Source organism: Canis lupus, chromosome 10 (assembly GCF_003254725.2).
Source record: "Canis lupus dingo isolate Sandy chromosome 10, ASM325472v2, whole genome shotgun sequence".
Classification (NCBI taxonomy): Eukaryota; Metazoa; Chordata; class Mammalia; order Carnivora; family Canidae; genus Canis; species Canis lupus.
In genome coordinates, this window is record NC_064252.1 from 34,167,624 (window position 1) to 34,190,311 (window position 22,688).

The window sequence follows — 22,688 nt, forward strand, 5'->3', positions numbered from 1 at the left end:
AAAAAAAAAAAAAAAAAAAAAAAAAAGAAAAAAAAAAAAAAAAAAAAAAAAATAAAATTTGCCATGAGTTGGTAATTGTTGAAGCTGGGTGATGAGAACATGGCATTTCATTATATCATCTACTCATATTATTCTTAATATTTCATAGTAAAAAAGTATGTTTCCATTAAAAATAACCAACCCTAAGAGATTTTATTACCTATGCCTTGCTCTATATTTATAGTAAATTATATCCTTGACACTTGTGGGAGAGATTCTCCTAGATTTTTGTAAATTCCTAAATTGACTAGGAGAGATATACCACTAGATCCTTGCAAATCCTCAATACACAGTTAACAGATCGGTATATCATTTCCTCCACTAAAATAGATATATAGATAGATGTATACATATATACATACCTACACACATACATACATACATCTCTCCTATAGAATGGTCATGATTCTATAAATATGATACCAAAAGCCATTTATAGAACTATTAAGATGAATTCTGTGGCACTAAAATAAACTGAACTATAATAAACTATGCCATTATTATAACAATAATCACGAATTTGTTTATATTTGAAAAACCAGCAACCAGCTTCTTTTTTTCAGAGTCAATTCTCCTTCCCCATTCCAAGAAACAAAGGCATTCTTTCTTCATGAGAATGGAAAACACAGAAGACATGTGAAAGGCCAGATGGTGGGCAGTGGCTACCTCCCGAACATCCCTCTAATTCTATTTGTGCCTCATTAAAATACGAATCACAGGGTTTTCACAACTTCAACATGTGGGCATTTCAAATGCTGAGTTCAGGAATGTCAAGAGTCGACCCTATCAGTCCATCAATACACATGTTTTGCACACACACAAGTTGTATTCAGTCACTCATTCAGCAGCTATTTCTTGAGCACTCACCAAGGGATTTTCACCCAGCCCAAATTCAAATTCACGGCCCTGCTGGGTCGTGGTAACTCTCATTCTTTCTTCTTACTGGAATTGGACTTAACATTAGAAAATGCACAAGTAGATTAAGTGAGGCGCACAGGGATGATCATTAAGAGATGTCAGTGATGCACACTGCTTTTGAACACAGCTTTTCACCAGAACATTCTAGCAATTCCTCTGGCGTGCTATACCATGAACATTTCACAAGAGCAGGCTGACACAGCAGGGGAGATAAAAAAGATAACCATGTGGCCATTTTGGAAATTCTTCTGTCCTGAGGAGTACAAGGGTGCTATAGTAATAAAAATTCCAGAACATCAGGTTTGCCATTTTAATGGATTAACACTCAGGATCATTTGTATGTCACATACATAGGTTATGGTCTCTTAGAACTCAGTGATTTAACAGCGTGGGCTTTCAAGTCAGGAAGACTCTCCTGTGTTTAGTGGTTGTGTGTGCTAAGTCACTGGGCCTGTCTAAACCCCGTTTCTCCCTCTGTAAGATGGAAATAGTAAATGCCCGCCTCCAGTGCTCCCATGAAGACTAAAAGACATCTTTTGACAGCTTAGACAGCACCCACCACACTGAGAAGCTCAGCCAGGGGTATCCGTTGTTATTATTATTAACAGTCAATTGTGTTTTGTGAACTGGGTGACAAACAGGTAGAAGAAATTAAAAAGATGAAAATTGGTGATCCACTTGACAGATCTACAGATCACGGGCCCCAAAACCATCAGGCCCATCTGGAAAAGCTTCTGCAATACTGTGAAGCTGGAGTGAAGGAAGGGGCCACCTTGGTGTATGGGGGAAGACAAGTGTGCAGGCCAGGTAAGATCACCTCTGCAGGAGGCGTGCTGGGCTCTGGTTCTGATTGGATGGTAATGGTTTCCACTGCAGCTCCATCTTGCCTTAAAAGTAAATCATAGCACTTATGTTATGGTCACAAGAATTCTTTTCTAGATACTACTTGGCCACTTATATGCTGTGGTACGTTGCACATGACAATTTTTCTGAGCCTCAGTTTCCTCCTGTGTAACATGGGATGAAATGTGGGCACCCTACTTTAGAGGGCTGTGGAAATCAAATCACAGAATGGACATAACTGGTCCTTACATGGCGGTCCAGTAAGAGGTCTAATGGACAACTGTGTCATTCTGGTGCTGGTGACCTTGACTCCTGGAGCTGTGAGATTTAATCATAGCCAGAATAGCCTGGGAGGATTAATTCCTATTGTCTAAAGCCATACCTGTTACTGAAATATGTGAATGACTCAATGTCATGATACCCCAAAGGAGAGAAAAACAAACAACAACTTAAAAAAACCATTTTTCAATACTGTAGGGGGATTGTGCTCCAATAGCTTACTCTAAAAAATGATAATTAGAAGGGGGAAAATTTAACATTTATCTGTGTCTTCTGTATAAACTGAATTTCTGGGTAAACTGGCTGATAAAGGAGACTTTTTTTTTTTTAACAGAAGAATTCCTGCTAATTAATGTAGAAAAAGAATGATGGCACAGAAAAAATCAGCACTTTGTACTCCTAACTGAATGAAATGATTGATTCAGGCAGTTATCATCAAGGGAGGCTAAAGTTATTGGGAGAGAGGTTGATGGGGATCTGAGTATGTGCAAGGTACCAAAGTTTCTCCCCCAAGATTGCTTGCCATTCTCAAGGAGAAAAACACAATTTTACAATGGAGAGGTGAAGTTGTCACAGCTTGGAGCCACTGGTCAGTCTAAGCAACAGTGAAAGCAGGATAGCTAGGCAGGAGGTGTCTCCTAAGGGATGCAATGTGTAGTACACAGCATCACCTGTGTGGTATTCTCACCAAAAATGTTTAACCTGAATCTAATTGTGTCTTTAAGTTAAAATTTCCATTTACAAGAAATAAAAGGGATAGGGGAACAAATTAAATATCATCCCAAGGACACAAAGACAAATCTAAATGCAATATGTTCTGGAGGACAACTGACTCAGTCTGTTGAACAAGCCAATGGCATGAAAAATTAGAGGTGAAATGTTCTAGATTGAAGGACACTTAGATCTAGCAAGTGAACGCAATGTATAGAATTTATTTGAATCTTGAATCAAACCAGTCAACTATAAAAAAAGATACTTTTGAGGAAAAAATGGAAATATAAATCACGAAGAAGGAATTAACACTAATTTTGTTAAATGTGGTAACGATTGTGGTATGGAAGAAAATATCTTATTTTTCACAGATTTATACTGAAATACAGGAGGTAAAAGTTATAAGCTCTGGAATTTGCTTTCAATTATTTCAACAAGGAAAAAATGAATCAAATAAAGCAAAATAAGAGTATTTATTTTATGATTTGTTATACTACTTTCACTACTTTGACATATGTTTGAAATTTCTGTAATAAACAGATAAAAAAACAAGAGCCTAGGAATGCTAATGCCAAATAGGAAAATGAAAGTTGTCTTGGCTTTACTGACCCAGAAGGGAAGGAAAAAAATTATGCTGTAATTAAATGAGAGAACTATTAATTAAAAATTAATTACCCTATAATTGATGATCTTGTCTGTTTTTCAAATAGGCTTTTTTATGGAGCCAACTGTGTTCACAGATGTGGAAGACCACATGTATCTTGCCAAAGAGGAGTCATTTGGGCCTATTATGGTCATTTCTAAGTTCCAAAATGGGTATGTTCTTCAGGCACAATTTAACAGGTTTTGACTTGATAAGTGTTTTTTTCTTCTGCCATTGTGCTATATACAGACTGTAGAAATCAATGAATATGGAATCTCAATTATATAACAATAATTGACTTAAATAATTAGAAGAGAAGGCTAACCAGTGTGGACTGGTTATAGATTTCTGCTTCATAGCTTAAATTAATGGCTGGCAGTATGGAACTTTAGCTAACTAAATTTAGTTTTTGTACAACCAACACTTGAAATGCCTCTCAAGATAAATAGGAATAACAGAACTGGTTTTCACATTTACATTCCTAGGGAAGGCAACATCTGTGAAATGTGATTTTCTCAAGGAAGAAGTGTTGCCTTCACTGGAGCTTATGCCCCAGAAAGCCTAATATTCAACTCTAATAGAAATATTCACAATCATCATATAACCAGCTATTAATGACGGTTCATCATAGTGCAGAGAACTTTCCAAAGTGTTTAGCACATGAGAGAGGGTCATATGTTAACTGAGTTCACACAAGAATATTTAATACAGGGCAGCCCCAGTGGCGCAGCAGTTTAGCGCCGCCTGTAGATCAGGGCGTGATCCTGGAGACCCTGGATCGAGTCCCACGTCAGGCTCTCTGTATGATGCCTGCTTCTTCCTCTGCCTGTGTCTCTGCCTCTCCCTCTCTCTGTCTCTATGAATAAATAAATAAAATCTTTAAAAAAATTAAAAAATTAGAATATTTAATACAATAGACTCTCATGGTATACTGGGTAAAATTCTTCAGAATTCTGGCTTGAATTTTCCTTCAACCAATGAGAAGGTGGAAAAAAACAGAATACAGAGTTCAGAGGGCTTTTTGTCTTTGATAGACATATTCTAAGACATATTTGGGGATACCAAACTATAGTGAGCAACCTTTTCACACACTCATCCAAGGATGCCCTATTAACCTTTACCTCATAAAGTCCCCCCATAAGACAGTCTTTGTGTTAAACATGCAGATTTTAGAAGCCACGTTTGTAGGATATCAATTGAGATAGGTCACAGTTCCTGTCTTTGAGAAGTTTACCATCTAATGAGGGAGACAGACAAGGAAATGGACAATTAACCACAGAGGGCCAAAGGCAGCCATGTTGGGTAGAGTCTGCACTCTTCACTGCACCCAACTACCTCTATGGGCTTGGGCCAGCCTGAGCCTTTTCTTTATTGTGAAATTGAGTGATTAATAGCATCTATCCTTTTATGTCATTCTCAGTATTAAATAAGTCATGTTTGCTATTGGTGCTGTTGTCATCGCTGTGTTTGTTATTATCCTAGAAGTAGACAAGATATCCTATGAAGCTGTGTCATCTCATAGTCCCCGACAAGTAATGGCATAAAGCCATCTTTCTCCATTAGGCTGGTCAATAAATATCTGGGTCCCTACCATATGCAATGCATCAAGAAGTGTGAGAGTTTTAGCAGAGCCTCAAATCACCCTAGGTTCAGTTCCAAATTTCTTGTGCAAGTTTAAAATTGTGTATTGTCAGGATTGCCTTGGAAAATCCCTTCAAAAGCCACCACATTGAAGACTGTGCCGTCTCTCAAAAAATTCAGCACGATGAATTCAGAGACACATTCTGTTTCTTTGCCAGAGTGCCAGATGAAATAGTTGGCTTGCATTCACTGGCCATGCTGTAGAACATTCACACAGCTTTACACATTAGGATGCCACTCATAAAGATGAGATACTCGTACCATGACAGACATGGACCTGGACCTAACCGAGAGATGAGCAGGGTTACATCTTCCGCTTACTTGGGAGTGCACCCACACTGAGTTGAAAGCCAGGGAAAGCATGATTTCTTTTTTAAAGATTTTGTTTATTTAGGGATCCCTGGGTGGCGCGGCGGTTTAGCGCCTGCCTTTGGCCCAGGGCACGATACTGGAGACCTGGGATTGAATCCCATGTCGGGTTCCCGGTGCATGGAGCCTGCTTCTCCCTCTGCCTATGTCTCTGCCAATCTCTCTGTGTGACTGTCATAAATAAATAAAAATTAAAAAAAATTAAAAAAAGATTTTGTTTATTTATTCATGAGAGACGCAGAGAGAGGCAGAGACACAGGTAGAGGGAGAAGCAGGCACCCTGCAGGGAGCCCTATGGGGGACTCGATCCCAGGACCCCAGGATCACACCCTGAGCCAAAGGCAGACGCTCAACCACTGAGCCACCCAGGCCTCCTGGGAAAGCATGATTTAAGGGATACTTTTTATTTCCTTTTATTGAATTGTATTAATTGAATTCACTCTCATTTGATGATCTAACACCATGGTATAAAGAAGAATAAGAGGTCATCCCTGCCCTCAGGGAGCTTCCAGTGTAGTTGGAAGGCAAACCACAAATACACAAAGAGTTAAACCAAAATACTGAGTTTGGAGGAATATGTGCTCCCTGATTATGGCTTTTATTGAGCATTTACTGTGTTCCAGGCATTATTAGGTCACTTAATCCTCATGACAACAGGAAAGGTCCTTTCACTATTACTGCTATGTTTTGCAATAAACAAAGACAGGTGGAGATGAGGTCATTTGCCCAAGGTCACCTAGTTAGCCTGGCTGCAGAGCCCTCTCAGAGCCACTACACCCTACTGCCTCCTCCAGGGCACTGGTGGGAGCTGGGAAGGCTTCAGGGCGAGGTACTAAATGGATGAGCCTTGAACTGTATGCAAACTCTGGAGACAGGGAGGGAAAGAAAGGGGAATACTCTGAAAATATATCTAGACGTGGGACTCAAGGGAGAGGGAAGGAGGTGGGAAGTCAGGAAGGAGAACCAACAAGAAAAATGAAAAAGATGGCTTCAGATCAGATTTTAAAAAGATGTTGCATGATGTGTATGAAAAGTATAATACCAGAGCTATAATGTCTCACTGGGAGTTTCTTTTGGTGTAAGCTTGGAATATTTCATTTATAAAAATGCAAGCCAGTTGGCAGTAGTATTTTTCTGTTCCTAGCATGTAGGGGGAAAATATTAGAACATAAAATCAGAATGTCTTGCTTTACATTCAATGAAGTTTTGTCTTCCTAAAAATATCTTTTAGGGACATCGATGGAGTGTTACAGCGAGCAAATAATACAGAGTATGGTCTGGCCTCAGGGGTTTTTACAAGAGACATCAATAAAGCCATGTATGTGAGCGAAAAACTCGAAGCAGGAACTGTTTTTGTTAACACGTACAACAAGACGGATGTGGCAGCCCCTTTCGGTGGAGTTAAACAATCGGGCTTCGGAAAAGACTTAGGTACGTATGCTCTGCTTTTCCAGGGCATGATCCCTTCGATCCCTTCGCTTGCTGTGTTCCCGAGAAAGCCGCTTTATGTTCCTAGCAATGCTTGTATCTTGTTTCCAACGATGTTTCCTGCACGGCCAGTGGATCTGGGTTTCTATGGGTACCAGTTGTGTGTTAACATTAAACATTTTCAGCTAATGTACAGACAGGAAAGTACCCACATGGTGTGCAAAAGTGTTTTTGAAAATAAGATTAATGTTGAAGGGAAAAGGAAACTTTGGCAATATCTGTTAGCTAAAATAGGCTTGGTATTTTTACCCGACATTCAGCATGCACTTGGTTTAGCTTTCGTGAGACTGAGTAGAACCAAGAAAGGGAAACGGGGGGCGGGGGGGGGGGTTGTGAAGTCGGGGACTAGAAGGCAACAAGCAGCTCCAAGAATAAATCTTGTCTGCGAGCTGCCTGGCAGTCTTTCAGAATCAATACTGCAACTGGCAGAGTTTCCTGGTAGTCTGGAAAGTCAGATTTAGAGTCACAGAAAGTCCAAAAGAAAATTCTTTGTGGGCAATGACCCCATCACATTTCAAGTAACAGATCACTTGAACACTAAGTATCAGAGCAGATCTTAGGCTACCTACTTGCTCTGTAAGAGCACAAGCAATCCTCACAATAGCCCTGGGAAGGAAGTGCTCTTATATACTTATTTTATAAATGGGGATGTTGGGGCTCAGAGAGGTTGGGTAACTTGCCCAAAGTTACACAGCTAGCCACTGCTTGAGAAGAGAATCCCAAGCCAGACATTCTGGCTGCAGAGCCCGTTCTTTTTCCCCACAGCCAGTCTAGCATGGCATTTCAAAAACTGAAATGTTCGTGGCATACTGAAATTATAGTCCACTCATATAAATTTGGTTAACATGGGGGTATTTCTACATTTTCTCTTTCCCAGTGACTTTTGGTAATAATATATTTGCAGCTATAAAAGGAGTTCTCATTTTAAATTCCATTGAATTGAAGGTAAATAGTGTTTATTATAGAACAATAAAATTTGCCTAAATAGTTTCTTTTTCTCCCAATTTTAAACTCCCTAAACCCAGGGGGTTCCCAGCCTTAGCTGTACATTGGATTAGAGTCCCTTGGGAGTTTTAAGAAATACAAAGATGCTAATTGGTTTGGGGTGTGACCTGGGATCAGGAGTGGTTTTGTTTTGTTTTGTTTTGTTTTTTAGATTTTATTTATTTATTCATAAGATACACAGAGCGAGAGAGGGAGAAGACACAGGCAGAGGGAGAAGCAGGCTCCATGCAGGGAGTCTGATGTGGGATTCAATCCCCGGTCTCCCGGATGATGCCCTGGGCCGAAGGCAGGCGCTAAACCACTGGGCCACCCAGGCGCCCCAAGAACCTATGTTTTAGCTCGACTTTCAGGATCACGTATTCATTAGTTGCACCAGTATTATTCACTGACATAGAAATCAATGATTTGCATGAGCTCAAGATAGAATGGAAACAGAAAGGCAAACCTACTTACTTTTCAGCCTGGATATACTCTATTCTATCTAAATCAGATACTGTGTGATCCTTATCCTTAAAATAAGATTACATCAAAGAGTCTCCAACTTTCTTCTGCTCAGTTTTGCTTTATTTAATATAATGCAAAGGACAGTATCTTGGTCACTTTGTTCAGCCTAAATGGGCAAAGGATAGAGATGAAGAGTCATCAGGCAGGGAAATAAGGGAGAAAGTTTTCTGGTGCAGACCGAGCAAGTCAGCACATTCCTCAGAAGACCTGTTAGGTGGTCTAAGCTCTTCCTCCTCCAAGTGGGGTCCGTGGACCACGAGCACCTGCCTCATCGCTTGATGGTTACAAACCCATAATCCCAGGGCCTGAGCTGGATTTAATCAGAACATGCAGTTTCACAAGGTCTGCAGGTGGCACGCATGAACTTTAGTTTGAGACCTATAACCCGATATCTGTATCCAAAGTCTGGTGACATCGCATCCACTTGTCCATGAACCACTTTTCTGTTTCCTCAGGTGAGGAAGCTCTAAACGAATACCTCAAAACCAAGACGGTGACATTGGAATACTAGAGCTGTGCCATCCCTGAGAAATCCTCGGCCGACAGCACCACTCCCGATCCCTCCACACACGTAGGAAGCCTGGGTGTGCGGAGGGAAGGTGGATCTACCACGAGCCGATGCTGCACACGTGGACCCTAAAGGGGGTCAGGCCACATCAAGCATTTTCACCTGTGCCTGTGTATTCTGATGCACCTTTTCTACCTTAAAACTATTTGAAGTGGTTGGGTTTTGACTGTGTTGTATACCCCGCATATTTCTAAACTGCCAAGTTGCTTTTTCTCCTAAGACTAATCTAGCCATTGTTGTTCATCTTGAAAAATGTCAGGATCAGGTGGTTATAATACACAAGGTGGGTTTGGGGGATACTTTGCATACTATGTGTAGGTTGTAACCTCTGAACTATACCTATGGGGCTATTAAAAAGGTTTTCTATAATTTTGCTCTCAAGGAACGTATATCCTATAAGGAATGTGAAGTAAATTCCTTTTTTTTTTTCATATTTGGAAATAAGATACATCTTTGTGCCTTTTGATGTTCTATTTTTCAGCCCACTGAGAATGAGTAACCCAAAACAGTGCTCGAGTACTTGCTAGGTGTGAGGTACTAGGTAGTGTTCTGAGGAGTAGCCAGGACATAGTGACATTGTCTCTGGACTCAAATAGCTTACATTCTAATAAAGAGCTTTTAAAAAGTGAATTTTACAATATGATATAGAATGTAAATAGCCTTTGGAGGGTGAGCTTGGTTCATATCTTGCCATCTTGCCATGTGACTTGGGGAAATCTACTCAACTTCTCCCAGCCTGTTTCCTTATCTGTCAAATGCCTTCCTCAGGAGCCTTATTTTGAGGAGTCAGTGCAATAATATAAGTACCTTGCATTATGCTTTGTTCAGGGTACTCAAGAAAAGTTAACTTTGTTTCCCCCATCACTGTTTTAAAAATACATCGAGATAATCTAACTAGATGAATGAATTTCCCTACAGTCCTTTTCAGGACTCACTGATTCCTATACTCCATTGTTCTGACATGGGGCCTGATGCAGCAGCTCTGGAAAATGCCATATATAATGAAAAATGGCAATGGTACAAGGAAAAGGATTGCTTTTCTTTCTGCAGCTCATTTGTTCTTCGTTGACCATCTTGTTTTCCACTTTTCTACCTACTGGGTGATCTTAGGCACCTTAGTTACCTACTATCTCAGAGCCTTGGTATCTATAAAATGAGGATAAAGTCCTTCTCTCATTAGATGTTGGAAAGATTCAGTGGGATGATATGCTAACACACCTCACAAGTGTCTGGATCATAGTCTGTGCCCAAGAAATGGGAATTAGTTCAATCCATGCATGACTCACAAAATCATTGTCAGACAAAAACAGGTGAGTAAATTATCACCATCCACATGTGACTAGAAGGTGAGCTGCTGAAACTCAGTGTCATTGGAAGACAGAGCAATGGACTTCTACTGCTCCTCTTTTTAAAGTAAAATTTCAGTAAACACTCCTATCTCTGACTTTGAAGGAGCCCTTAGGGAACCCTTGGTACTTTGGAGACTCAGCAGCTTCTCATAAAGGGAATGTGGGAAACCAATGAACAAACAACCAAATCAGAGGCAGAAAACATCGAAAGTGAAGAATACCAGGTGTGATCCCGGCATGATCAATAGAGCATATTTTGCCTCTAAGCATTTTTTAAATTTTACAATAGTTCATTTACCATCAGATCTGGGTGCAGCTGACATTCTAAATTGGAATGAATATTCTCTGAGTCCAAACTGATGGTTCATATTTGAATTAAATTACATAGGAACTACTTTTAAATGCAGTGTTCTGATTTTCTGTGAACTAAAATATCACTTTACCAAATTTTTAAAAAACATTTTATTTATTTGACAGAGAGACAGCGGACAAGCCAGGGGGAGAGGTAGAAGGAGAGGGAGAAGTAGGCTCCCCATGAGCAGGAGAGCTCTATCCCAGGACCCTGGGATCATGACCTGAGCCAAAGGCAGACGCTTCACCAACTTAGCCCCCCAGGCGCCCCTCCAATATTTTAATGATTGATAAAATGGCAAACAAAACTACATCCATTTCTTCTGGACTCATTTTTGCCCCTACTATATATCTCAGTAGCAGTGTTTTTAATCTTTGAGCCACACAGCTCTTTGAGAATCAGATACAAGCTGTGGAATCCCTCTGTGTTATTCCTACCACCCAAATTCCCACAAACATGCCTAATTCTACAAAGACTTGCAGATCTCCTAAAGCCCATGCTTGGAGATTAGCAACTCCTTCTTCCATAGCAAGTTCTAAAGTTCCTACTGACTTGAGTCTTTATATCTGACTGCTGCTTAGACTCCAAGGCTCTGTGGAATTCACAAAAATTGCCAGTGAATTTGAATTGGAACATGATGAGCCACAGCCCACCAGGTGATTTAATTAACACAGGGAATAATTAGAATGTCAGTCTTCTGGGTGCCTGGCTGGCTCAGATGGTGGAGCATGCAACTCTTGATGTTGGGGTCATGAGTTCAAGCCCCCTGTTGGGCATAGAGATTGCTTAAGAAAAAAACATTTTCCTTTAAAGATTATCACTATTCTTTCAGATCACAGATTATTTTGCTAAAGAATAAAGCTGTGATCTGATGTCACCTGCACTGGGAGGTGTGGACACTCAAAGTGGTTCTATGACCTTTGTAATCCTCTTCCACTTGCCTTTGCTAAAGCAGTCACCTTTTGGTCCCACACCCTTTGTGGCTTCCCATCCGCAGCTCGGTTTCAGGGCCTCTCCTCTGTGCTCTCACTTGTTGGGAGCATAGTACTTACCACCTGGTACTGAAATTATCTGCCTTCCTAACCGCCCCTTGTCCACCCCCCAGGTTTGGACTTTTTCTGGTGCATTGTAACCACAGCTCTCATGTATTGAGGACCTCTCGTGTACTGGACACTATACCACACTTGGTAAATGCTACCTTATTTAATAACATCTGAGAAAAATGACCTAAGTTGAGGGGCTCTTCTTACTGGCCCCACCATGACTGAGCCAGCCCCATCGCAGTCCCAGCTAGCGCCCGGGTCTCCTAGCCTATCTTCCTGATTTCTCCCTGTGTAGATCTGTTCAAAATTTAAGTCAGACACTGTCACACCTCTATTCAAACCTTCCAATGGCCCCAATTTGGTTAGAATAAAATCTAGTGTACTTCCTGGGGTTTAGGAAGTCCTATTGATCTTGCCCCTGGCTGCCTCTGACTTCCTCTCCTATGAATTTCCCTCTTGTTCTGCGTAGCCACCCTGGCTGCCTTGATGTTCCTCAGGCCAAGCAAACTCTTACCTCAGGGCCTTTGCACTTACTGTTCTTCTTCTCAGTGGTGTGCTGATAACTATTTACCAAATAGTTCTGGGGAGGGGGGCAGTTCTTAGAGCAATTGCTAACTTCTGTGTATAAATGCTCTCATTAAGGCTGATTGCAAACTGTAGGGATGCGCACATTCAGCACAAGTACCAGTCAGTGCCGGCACCCCATTATCTCTCCTCGCAATTCTTTCCCTACATATGACTTCCTGACTGGCAGCCTCACTTCCTTCACATCTCACCTCCAATCTCATCTCAGTAGAGACAGATTTTCTAGCATCTACGTCCCCACATTCATACCTCATCTGCCTTGTCACTATTTATTCTTCTTAACTTGCATTATTTTCATAGCACATATCTCAACCTGGCAGATTTACTTATCGTCAGTCTCTCCCCAACAGAATGTAAACTCCATGAACAGGTGCTTTGCTGCATCTGCAATGCCTAATATGTAGAAAAATTTCAATAAATATTTGATTTCAAATGAAAGGCGTTAAGTAACCCACCCAAATCAGACAGCTATGAAGTGGCAGGACAGGCATTCTAAGCAGATTAGGGGGTCTTAACCAAGCTGGACGGCTTTTGTGGCCAATACTTTAATCAGGGCCCGAGTAGTGGAAAGCAGCACACATTGAACTTCTGTCATTGTCCGCAACAACTGTGGAAGTGCCTAGAGACAAGGTGAGAAGCCAAACTGGTTCCCCCACACCTGCCCCCTAGGATCGTAAAAGCTGTAGAGGGGAACCTGTTCTAAAGGAGATTCTCAGACATGAGACGTGGTGGGGCGATTATCATCACGATTACACAACTAATACCCAAGGGGATTTTAAAAATGATTAAATAATACCTAATTATGTAAAAATACATAAAATAGAAAGGTAAGTTTCAACCATCAACTCTCCACACAGAAAGAACCATGATTGTTCCAGATTTTTCTATGAACATATATTTTTACAGAATTAGCAAAATACTGTACATAACTTTGACCTGCTTTTTGCAATGAACAATATGCAGGCATCTTTCTGTGTCAATAAACATACTTCTTCTTATGTTTGGTGGCTTTAATTCAACTTGTTCTCTATTGGTGTACGTTCAGACATATGTTGGACATAGTTGGTCTTTGCTATTTTAACTTTGCGATAAACCTTATGCAGAAATTTGTAAACAATGCTGTTAACCAGGATAAATTCTGAGAATCAATAATCTTACTAAGTTCCCCCCAAATTCTTGCCACCATTGTGCATTATTCCCACAGCATGGGAATCCCTCACATTTACTGAACTCCATCTAAACAACATGCTGTGTTGCAGCTCATTCATTTCTTACCAAAACCCCATGACAGAGGTTATGACCCATTTTGCATGTGGGGAAACTGAGAGAAGAGGCTAGGCCAAAGCTTTGGGGTCTGTGCTTGTGACAGAGCAACTGGTGGCCCACAGTGTGACTGGCTCACAGAAACCTGGCTTCACCACTCACCTATTGTGAGACGTCAGGAAATGTAGCAGCTCCAGGCCACTTTTCTCATCTGCCAAGTGAATATAAGCAGAATTATCTCCTAAGGTTTTTTTTTTTTTTTTTAAACAATTAGGAGATTCACTGTGTCACAACACAAATCTAGTGACAGTTCCATCTGCAGAGTTATTTATGCAGTGACTTCATGATGCCCCCTTGTTCCACCTTGCTATCTTGGACATGCAGGTCCAAGACAAATGCAGTGTCACGGCCACTAGACAGGACTCCCAGGAATCCTATCCAGGCAAAATATGCAATCCTTTCCTCTAAAGAAAGGAGCCACCTCTTCATTGGCCTCTCTTTCGGAATGAAAAATACTTTCCTTTACAAAAGTACAATAACAAGACTTTGCTTACTATGCCTCACTAGGAGAGTGTGTGTCACGTGCTCAATCCCAATCCAACCACTGGCAGGGTTTTCCCATGACCGGGTTATGGGGAGTTGACTACAAAGATTCCAGCATTAAACTTTCTGGAAAAGTCTACCGATCATTATTACCCTGTCTGTTTCTGTAGGATCGAGAACCACTGACGTTTAAGATGAATGACTTTACTGACATAAAGAGAGAAAGAGTAGTTTAGTGAACATTTATTGTACATTTCAATCAAGTGAAAGGCCCCATCCTAGGCTGAGGGAAATACAAGTGAAAATAAGATTCAGCAACCGCCCCCCCCCCCCATCTTTCCAGAGTAGTGGATACAGGTACAAGCTACTTTGTAAGGCAGGCTTTTTTTTTTATAAGTACCATATTTAATGCACAATTAAAATATTGTGGGAATGGACAGGAGATTCACTCAGAATGAAATTTTTGCCTCAAAGACCATTGCACCTGATTTTCTGATTTATAACTGTCACAGACCCACAGAAGGATGGTACCCCTCCTCAACCTTGGCAGGAACAGAACTGCCTGTCCAAACGGCTGCCATGTCTCACACCCAAGCACCGGGCAGAAAAAGCACAGGTCAGACTAACCAAAGCACAACAGTGATTTACTTCCCAATACACTGAAGGGCAAACTGTTGACAAATAAAACAGCTTTTTAATTAAGGTGTAACATGTACACAGCAAAGTGCAGGAGCGAATGTGAAATTTGTGACTCAACACATTTTTATATATGACTGAGTGGTGGTAACACAAATGGACTTGAATTTAGTTGACTTCCTTTACAGTACAGACAGGCTTGATGTGGTACACAAGACAGCCATGGCAGGAGGGAACTATTAAAATTCTATACACTAGTACATATTTCTAGAATGACTGGTCTCTCACCAATCACTCAGCATATTTCCACTTGGATATGTATTTCCTGTGAAGTTACACCTTCATATCCTACTGCTTGGAGCAGCCTACCATGGCTTAAAGTTCCCTATATACCCTCATATACCCATTAAGTCACTTAACAACATTATCCAGAGCCTAGTTGGTACTATCCACCACGCTAAGTAGTAAACCAAACAAATGCAACTAACTCTTCCCGCACGTAGCATAAGATATTAGCTGGTAGGAGCTGATCTTTAACTATTTACACCAATAACACATCACAGTCATGTTTGGTGCTACTAAATAGAGCACAATAATGTTTCCAGCTGAAGAGTCTCATTTCCAGATCTGTTCATTTCAGAGTACTAACAAGATGTCTCGAGCTAATGTGAGGAGTAGGAAAAAAGTTAAAAGAGAGCCCTAATACATTAGGGGACAAATTTCATCAGCTCAACCTACTTAGAGATGGTCCTTTAAATTCTCAGGCCTATATCCTGAGCAAAGCCAATCCTTGGCAGATGAGATCTGAAACAAATTTAATAAGGTCAAGAATGAGGCAAAAAGGCACCTGCAGCACAGGATAATTTTGACCTTTGAAAGGGAAAAAACAACTGTTACATTTTTTTTTGTACCACACCCTGTTGTTTCCATGATGTCTCTTATTTTCTATATTTGAGAGGTTTTAAACTGTGGGCAACCATCTAGAAGAGTTTTAAATAGCTGAAACAAAAAATCTGCCTTATGAAAAAGAAGGAAAAACAAAGAAAGCATGAATTTTTCTAACCAGTAAATTCTCTATACACTGAGTGGCTGCAGAGTCACCAACAGAGCCACAGAGCGCCAAATTTCCGGCTCAACCTGGCAAGGACGTTTCTGTTTTTTAATGAAAGTAGATACACATGATGGCAGCTGAATATAAGTAATTCTTTTCTCTGTAAAAAATTTCTTTCTCTTAAAAATTTCTTCCCCATTGAACCCACAGTGATGATTGATAAATTTGACTTTATAATGACCTAAAGAAATAACCCAGATTGTTTTATTCAAGACAATTTAAAAAAACAAATGATTTGTATTTTTACTTTAAAATGAATTTGTGAAAAAAAAATGAATTTGTGATTTCTGAAGTCTATGCCAAAGAACGAAGATGCTAAACAAATTCACTCATCACCACACATACAGTTAAGCTTTCTAAATGAAATCTCTTTAGTGTAAGATCAAAGACAGTCTGCTCATAGAAAATCCTCAAATGCTACCTATTCCAGCTCTTTAAAAGGTAGCTTTTGTTTCTCTGAGAAACAAAATACATCTAATGATACATAAAAGCACCACAGATATCTGAAATGCAAAACAACCAGCAAGCCATTATTCTTTTTCTGCAGAACAAGCAGGCATACATCACCTGTTTCTGAGACCATTTATTTTACTATTTCTATTTTTTTACTGGATGGGCTGTCCAAAACCTCAATCTTGCCTTTTCCATCTTCTGAATGAGGAAGCTTAATGTTATCTATGGTGACTTCAGAAGCGGTGCTATCATCTTCCTCCTCAGATTCTGAGCTGTCCTCCGAGCTGTCTTGTAAACTCTCTTCTGAACTGTCCTCTTCTTTGGAATTGGATTGATTCATCTCAAACAAGGCCACATCCTGCCAAAAGCACCACGTGAGAAATTTATTTCATGGTAGTCCCCTAGAAAGTTGCAAAAACCACCTTGGGAAGAACCCACAACATTAAGGACAAATATCAAAGCACAAAGGGCAAGAAATGTTTTTAATACAATATGGCCTTTTTTTTTCTTTCAGTTGCCACCCCCCACCATGATGGTTTACAGGTACTACAAGTCTAAAAAGTCCCCCACAACCCAATTCTATACAACCTGAACACATTCAACAATATGCATCCAACAAATATTAACAAATACTAACATGAGCCAGGCACCACACTAGGTTTTAGAGACTCCACCAGAACAGCAACAAAATCCCTGCCTTTGTGGCACTGATATTTTTGAGACGGATTGGCAAATTACAGCTTGCAGGCCAAACCCAGCCCAGTATCTGTTTTTGTTTAGCTTGTGACCTAAGAATGTTTGTTTGTTTGTTTATTTATTTATTTTATTTTTTAAAAGATTGTATTTATTTATTCATGAGAAACACAGAAAGAGAGGCAGAGGCACAGGCAGAGGGAGAGGCAGGCTCTCTGCGGGGAGCCTGGTGTGGGACTCAATCCTGGGACCCCAGGAACACGCCCTGAGCCAAAGGCAGACGCTCAACCACTGAGCAAACCAGGTGCCCTAAGAGTGTTTTTTAAAATTTTTAAGTGGCAGGAAAAAAAAAATCAAAGGGATAATATTTCGTGAACCATGAAAATGATATGGTAAGTCAATAAAACCTGCCTATTCAAACATATCGTCTACAGCTGCTTTCATGCTAACATGGCAGAAATGAGCAGTCACAACAGAGACCGTATGGCCGACAAGCCTAAAGTATGTACTAGCTGGCCTCAGATACAAAATACTTGCTGACCTCTGTTCTAGTCAGGAAAAAAAGATAATGAAAAACTACATATAAAGTATAGTGTAGGACAAGTTAAAATGAAGAAAAGTAAAGCACGATAGGATAAGCTTCTAATAGGGCCACTGGGGTGACCACTAGTAAGAGAGGGAGGGAGTGAAGATGCAGAAATCTGGGAAGAGACTTGTACAAAGACGGACAAGACCTGGAGCAAGGAGACTGAACGGGAGTACAGGAAAGAGGTGGGAGGTAAATCAGATGGAGCTAGAGGCAGGATCCCATGGGCCCTTAAGGGACTCTGAACTCATGAGGAGTGTGATGGGAAGGGTAGGCCACACATAGTGTGAAGAACAGATCATAGGAAAGAAAAGGCCGAAGCAGGGGAACCTGTTGAGAAATCACTGCAGCAGTCCAGAGGAGACCATGATGACATGGACCAAGGGTGGCAGCAGGGGACACGGTACAGAGTAGCTGGATCTGGATAAATTCTGGAGGTAGAGTAGGCCAGAGCTGCTGATGAATGAGATGTTACTATCAAGCATGCTGTCAGCTCTGTCCAGACGCAAGTGTTATACAGGGAACTCTGGTGTAGAAAAGGAAATGAGGCTACATGAAGAAGACTTTGCATGTGGCTCAGGTAATCAGTCTGTTAAGTGCATCATTTATTTTTATACTTTCCATGAATCAGGTTATGATTACTTCTTTTAGGAAAAAACAACCCACTTGGAACACTTAGTAAATTAATGCTTCAAGATAACAAATGTACTATTTGACTTGAAAAAGCCCTCCTATTCTCTATTGCTACACTCCTAAACTCCACTCAGGGAAGCTTACTGATCTGTAAGATCCCTGATCATAAAATGATCAGATCCCCATGCAGTACTGGAAATATGAGCGGACTCTGCAAGAAGGAAAAAATAACGCTTGGAATTATACTGGAAAAGTCCTCTCTCTTAAAGATGATGAGGCATACTGGTAATTTTACCCTATGAAATGAAAACAAAGCATCATTACCATTTGTATAACTTTTCCAAGAGCCCCATCAATATCCTCAATATTGAAACGACCAGGTGATGCAGCTGCCATTTCTTTTCTCAGCTTTTCATTTGCCTGAGCCATCTGTGGGAGAAAGGTCTGCACTTGGTCCAACACTAAGGAAAGAAAATATACTTTATCAATATTTATGTCAGTCTTTGGCCAAACATCCAATTATTTTTAAAGATTTTATTTATTTATTTATTCATGAGAGACACAGAGAGAGAGGCAGAGACACAGGCAGAGGGAGAAGCAGGCTCCATGCAGGGAACCTGATGTGGGACTTGATCCAGGACCCCGGGATCACGTCCTGAGCCGAAGGCAGATGCTCAACCACTGAGCCACCCAGGTGCCCCTCCAATTTCTAAAATCCAGGATTTACTGTAAAACACTCCCAAATTCAATAGTAACAATAGTTATAATAAAAAAAATCTTTCACATTTCTTCCATTTTAAAAACCTCCATCCTCTTCTGAATCCTTAAAGCAGGACTACACAAGGTAGTGAATATTTCTTAATGTTTATTTGTGCTTTCATATATCCTCAGAACTGTACATTCCTAGACGGCTGGCACTTTGACCAATAGTAACTGAATAAGGAGAAAGTATGGCTTAATAGTTAGATGTATCAGGTTTGGAGCTGGAGTTTAGTCATTTGCAACCACAGGTGTCCTAAATAGCAAATTTCATCTAACCATTCAAAACATCAATTTACTCATCTGTTAAAACAGGGGTGATAACCATACTATGCTAAGTACAGGGAATCAATGAACAAGGTATGTCTAGTTTCTGTAGCTCTCAAGAGGCTCAGCACATTATGCACACAAGGAATTCTCAAAACTTGTTAAGCCACTGACACAGCTACATAATACAGAACTGAACTATCCAGAGTACAGAAGAAGAAAAGAAAAAGGTAGTGAAGGTCAAGAAATGGCCTTTCATTGTAAAAGAGGGCTGCTGGGAGAATGACATAAGGTCATGTAATACAAAGCCCCACACAACTGCCATCACAACGAGGAAAGAAATAAAAGATAAAAAAAGACTCAAATGGAACTCCACAGATGGAAAACACTGTCAGAGCTCCTGAGACCCTGAGCAGTCATGGGGGGACAATGAACAGCTCTGGCGAGACTGGGGTTCACTGTGGAGCTCTACTGCTCAACTGGGCAAAATTTAACATCAGAGAGGGTTCCTGAGAAAGAAGGGGAGAAGAGAAAGAAAGCAAGGAAAATATACTTACAGGGACTCCTCTCTACCCGAACTGTTTGAAGAGTGGCATTTTTTCTGCAGTTAGGCTTGGGTTGGATAAGTAACCTGTCCCATATACCTGAAAGCACACACACAATTAATTGACTGCAGCATCAAGAAATGGGGGCCCTTCCGCAAACTTGCCACAACTGCTCTCAAGTCTTGAACATTCCACATTCCCCAACACATTTTTAGAAAAAGAGGCTCTCCAAGCAGGGAGCCCGATGCAGGACTCGACCCTGGGTCTCTAGGGCTGCCCCCACCCCTCCTCTTTCTTAGGCCTGGCTCATACATCTGTATGTGACACCGATGCTGGGGAATATGTGCAAACTAACCTGCACCTCTGTGGGTCAGAAATCCATCAGTGACCAATGAGTTTCTTCAACAAAGGGGCAGAGGAAGCAGTACAGAGTACAATGGTTAAGTGAAACCAGAAATGGTTACTGGCTGTGTTATACCGGACAAATTAACCTCTTGGAGCATTCGTTCATTTATAAAGCACACCTGTCTTGCTAGTGGACCTTCATTAAAGATGTCCAACCCGGACAAATGAGCCCTTGGGAGAACTTCTGACCGTATCCCCCACCCCTGACCCCTGTGCACCTATTCAGGCGCATCACTCACTACTCCTCAAATTAACAAACTCTTCAGTCCATCAGAGCTCAGAGGACAGGATCTGTCTTTCAAAACTCAAGGTTTGTTTGTTTGTTTTTAATATTTTATTTATTTATTCATGACACATACAAAGAGAAAGGAAGAGACACTGGCAGGGGGAGAAGCAGGCTCCATGCGGGAAGCCCAGTACCCGGGGAGCACGACCAGAGCCAAAGGCAGACACTCAACCAACCATTGAACCACCCAGGTGCCCCAAAACTCTAGGCCTTGATCCCCCTGTTTCCAACACCTGGAAAAACTTTTCACTCAAGTACAAAAGCCCTGTGCACCCCAAAGCAGAGCTTAACAAATATTCTTTGATCACCACTTTGGGTCTAGCAAATGGATGAGCCCAAAGAATCCAATCAGACTGACTGGATCCGAATCCCAATTTTGTCACTTTTCAGCCACATGATCTCCAGCAAGTTATTCATCTGTATGATGCACTGTGACTCAGTTTCCTCATCTATAAAACAGAGATAACGGAACCTTCTGCACGGGGTTTTTTGTGAGGATGAAATGAGTTCATTAAATCCTGGGTCACAGCAAGCTCTACACAAGCTTTGGCATTCGGGATGCTCTGGGTCTTCTTCAAGCTAATATTCACGGAGGGTATGCCCAAGACCTTAGGCCCCTTCCCCTTCTCCACCAAAACAAACGAACAAAGCGAAACACCCATTCAACAGGTAGAGCTACCTCTATTTTCCAAATGTGGAGAGTGGAGCATCGAGAATGCAAACAGCTCTCTGTGGTTCCACAGCCATCAATCACGGAGCTGGGATTCGAATCCACGCTTCTGCACTCTCCACTACGTGGCTGAAGTCCTAGGTGACTTCCTAGAGCCAAGCGTCCCTCTACTAGCGAGACGAGGCCCTGGGGCCGCTGGCGTGGGCACGGCGGGTGCCGGCGCGGGGTCCACCCCCAACAGTCGCCTGCACCCGCGCCGCCGCCCCGCTGAGTGGGCGCCCGCCGCCACGCGGAACCGAACCGGCATCGCGGGCCCCGCGCCCCCCCTCCCCGGCGGCCCCCCGCGGCCCGGCACACGCCCCCCGGCCGCACGTGCGCACCCACGCCGCCCCGCCGCCGCCCCGCCCCGCCGTCACCTCTGCGGCCGCCGCTCCCGGCCGTCAGCAGCTCCTTGGACACCGGGCCCGCCGAGCGTCCCCGCGGGGACGACGAGCAGCTGGCGCCGGCCTGGGGCTCGCCGCGGACCTCCATTCCGCTCACTCGGCCTTGCGAGCCCGCCCCGCCAGGCCCGGATGCCGGAAGGAGGGCGGGCGGGGGCGGGGCCGGGGCCGCGAGTGGGCGAGACGCGGCGGCGGGGGGGGCGGGGCCAGGGCCGGGGGGGGCGGGGCCAGGGCGGGGCGGGGGCGGCCGCGGCCACAGCGACACCTGGCGAATCTCCGAGGCCACCCCACCCTGGGCCCTGGGGGAAAATGAATGGCGGAGTTTCTGAGGCTCGGCGGCTGGGTGGAAGAGCTGCCAACACTCAATTTTAGCCAAAGGATCCGGACAACAGGGCACCCTAGGGCTGCGCCTCCTCCTCATTTTTTCTTATTCTTGGATTGTAGTGAAAAGAATACTCATAAAATTTACCGTCTTAACCATTTTTAAGTGTACATTTCAGAAGTGTTAGACTATTTTACATCGTTAGGTACCAGATCTCTAGAATTTTTTCACCTTGCAAAGCTGAAGCTGCATCCATTAAGCAACCCTCCCTTATTGTTATAATAACCACTTACCGTTATATTACATCCAAGTTATAGAACCTATGGGAGAAATGTCCGTAGGCACTGCGAGCAAGACACCGATTAATGCGTCTTAATAGCTGATTTCACTCTCTTTCTATTTAAAACCTACTCTGGAGATTCTTCAGAATAAAAAGGGACCTTTTTTATTTGTATGCCAGCGCCTCCCTTGTAGTCAGGCACATTGTTAATGATTAATCCATGTTTAACTAATGAATGCACAGAGAAAAGTTGAACAAATTAGTAATTGTGAATTGTTTCATTGGTTGATGGATCACCCCTGTGAAACAGAATTGTAGCCTTCAGAAATGTCCTCAAATCTCTGTTGTAAATTGTTGCCTAGATCAGAAGCACCCTGTAGGTACAATGTTGTACAAAACTAATCAACGTGGGACACTTGGGTGGCTCAGCGGTTGAGTGTCTGCCTTCTGCTCTGGTCC

General features: G+C 42.1%; 2 protein-coding genes across 4 annotated transcripts in view; one reads left to right on the plus strand and one right to left on the minus strand.

The window, feature by feature from the left end:
- The window catches only part of ALDH1L2 (aldehyde dehydrogenase 1 family member L2), a 69,235-nt gene extending 55,900 nt beyond the window's left edge, over nt 1-13,335 (plus strand). The window contains exons 20-23 of one of the 2 annotated variants that reach the window (XM_035695911.2): nt 1,599-1,764; nt 3,501-3,606; nt 6,675-6,874; nt 8,896-9,377. In XM_035695911.2, the coding sequence (XP_035551804.1) occupies nt 1,599-1,764; nt 3,501-3,606; nt 6,675-6,874; nt 8,896-8,951 (528 nt within the window). In that variant the 3' untranslated portion in view covers nt 8,952-9,377. Of the gene's footprint in view, nt 1-1,598; nt 1,765-3,500; nt 3,607-6,674; nt 6,875-8,895 lie in introns of both variants that reach the window. The other variant, XM_025462235.3, reaches the window with a different exon arrangement.
- Nucleotides 13,336-14,371: 1,036 nt separating this feature from the next.
- On the minus strand, nt 14,372-21,780 carry NOPCHAP1 (NOP protein chaperone 1). Of its 2 annotated transcripts, none has more exons than XM_025462242.3 (4): nt 21,604-21,780; nt 19,839-19,925; nt 18,580-18,716; nt 14,372-16,701 (listed from the first exon to the last, which is right to left on the minus strand). In XM_025462242.3, exons 1-4 carry the CDS (start codon nt 21,716-21,718, stop codon nt 16,474-16,476), a joined length of 567 nt encoding a protein of 188 aa, XP_025318027.1. In that variant the 5' UTR covers nt 21,719-21,780; the 3' UTR covers nt 14,372-16,473. The 2 variants fall into 2 exon arrangements, with proteins under 2 accessions (XP_025318027.1, XP_025318030.1); XM_025462245.3 differs by lacking the exon at nt 21,604-21,780 and adding an exon at nt 21,197-21,432.
- Between the last annotated feature and the right edge of the window lie 908 nt (nt 21,781-22,688).

What these genes read in the sequence shown, in the direction of transcription:
- NOPCHAP1 (XM_025462242.3), bottom strand. Translation starts at nt 21,718, where the DNA reads ATGGAGGTCCGCGGCGAGCCCCAGGCCGGCGCCAGCTGCTCGTCGTCC. An exon ending in CGGGAGCGGCGGCCGCAGAG is followed by an intron (nt 19,926 to 21,603) that starts GTGACGGCGGGG and finishes GTGTGCTTTCAG; the next exon opens with GTATATGGGACAGGTTACTT. An exon ending in TCGGGTAGAGAGGAGTCCCT is followed by an intron (nt 18,717 to 19,838) that starts GTAAGTATATTT and finishes TTCTTTCCTTAG; the next exon opens with TGTTGGACCAAGTGCAGACC.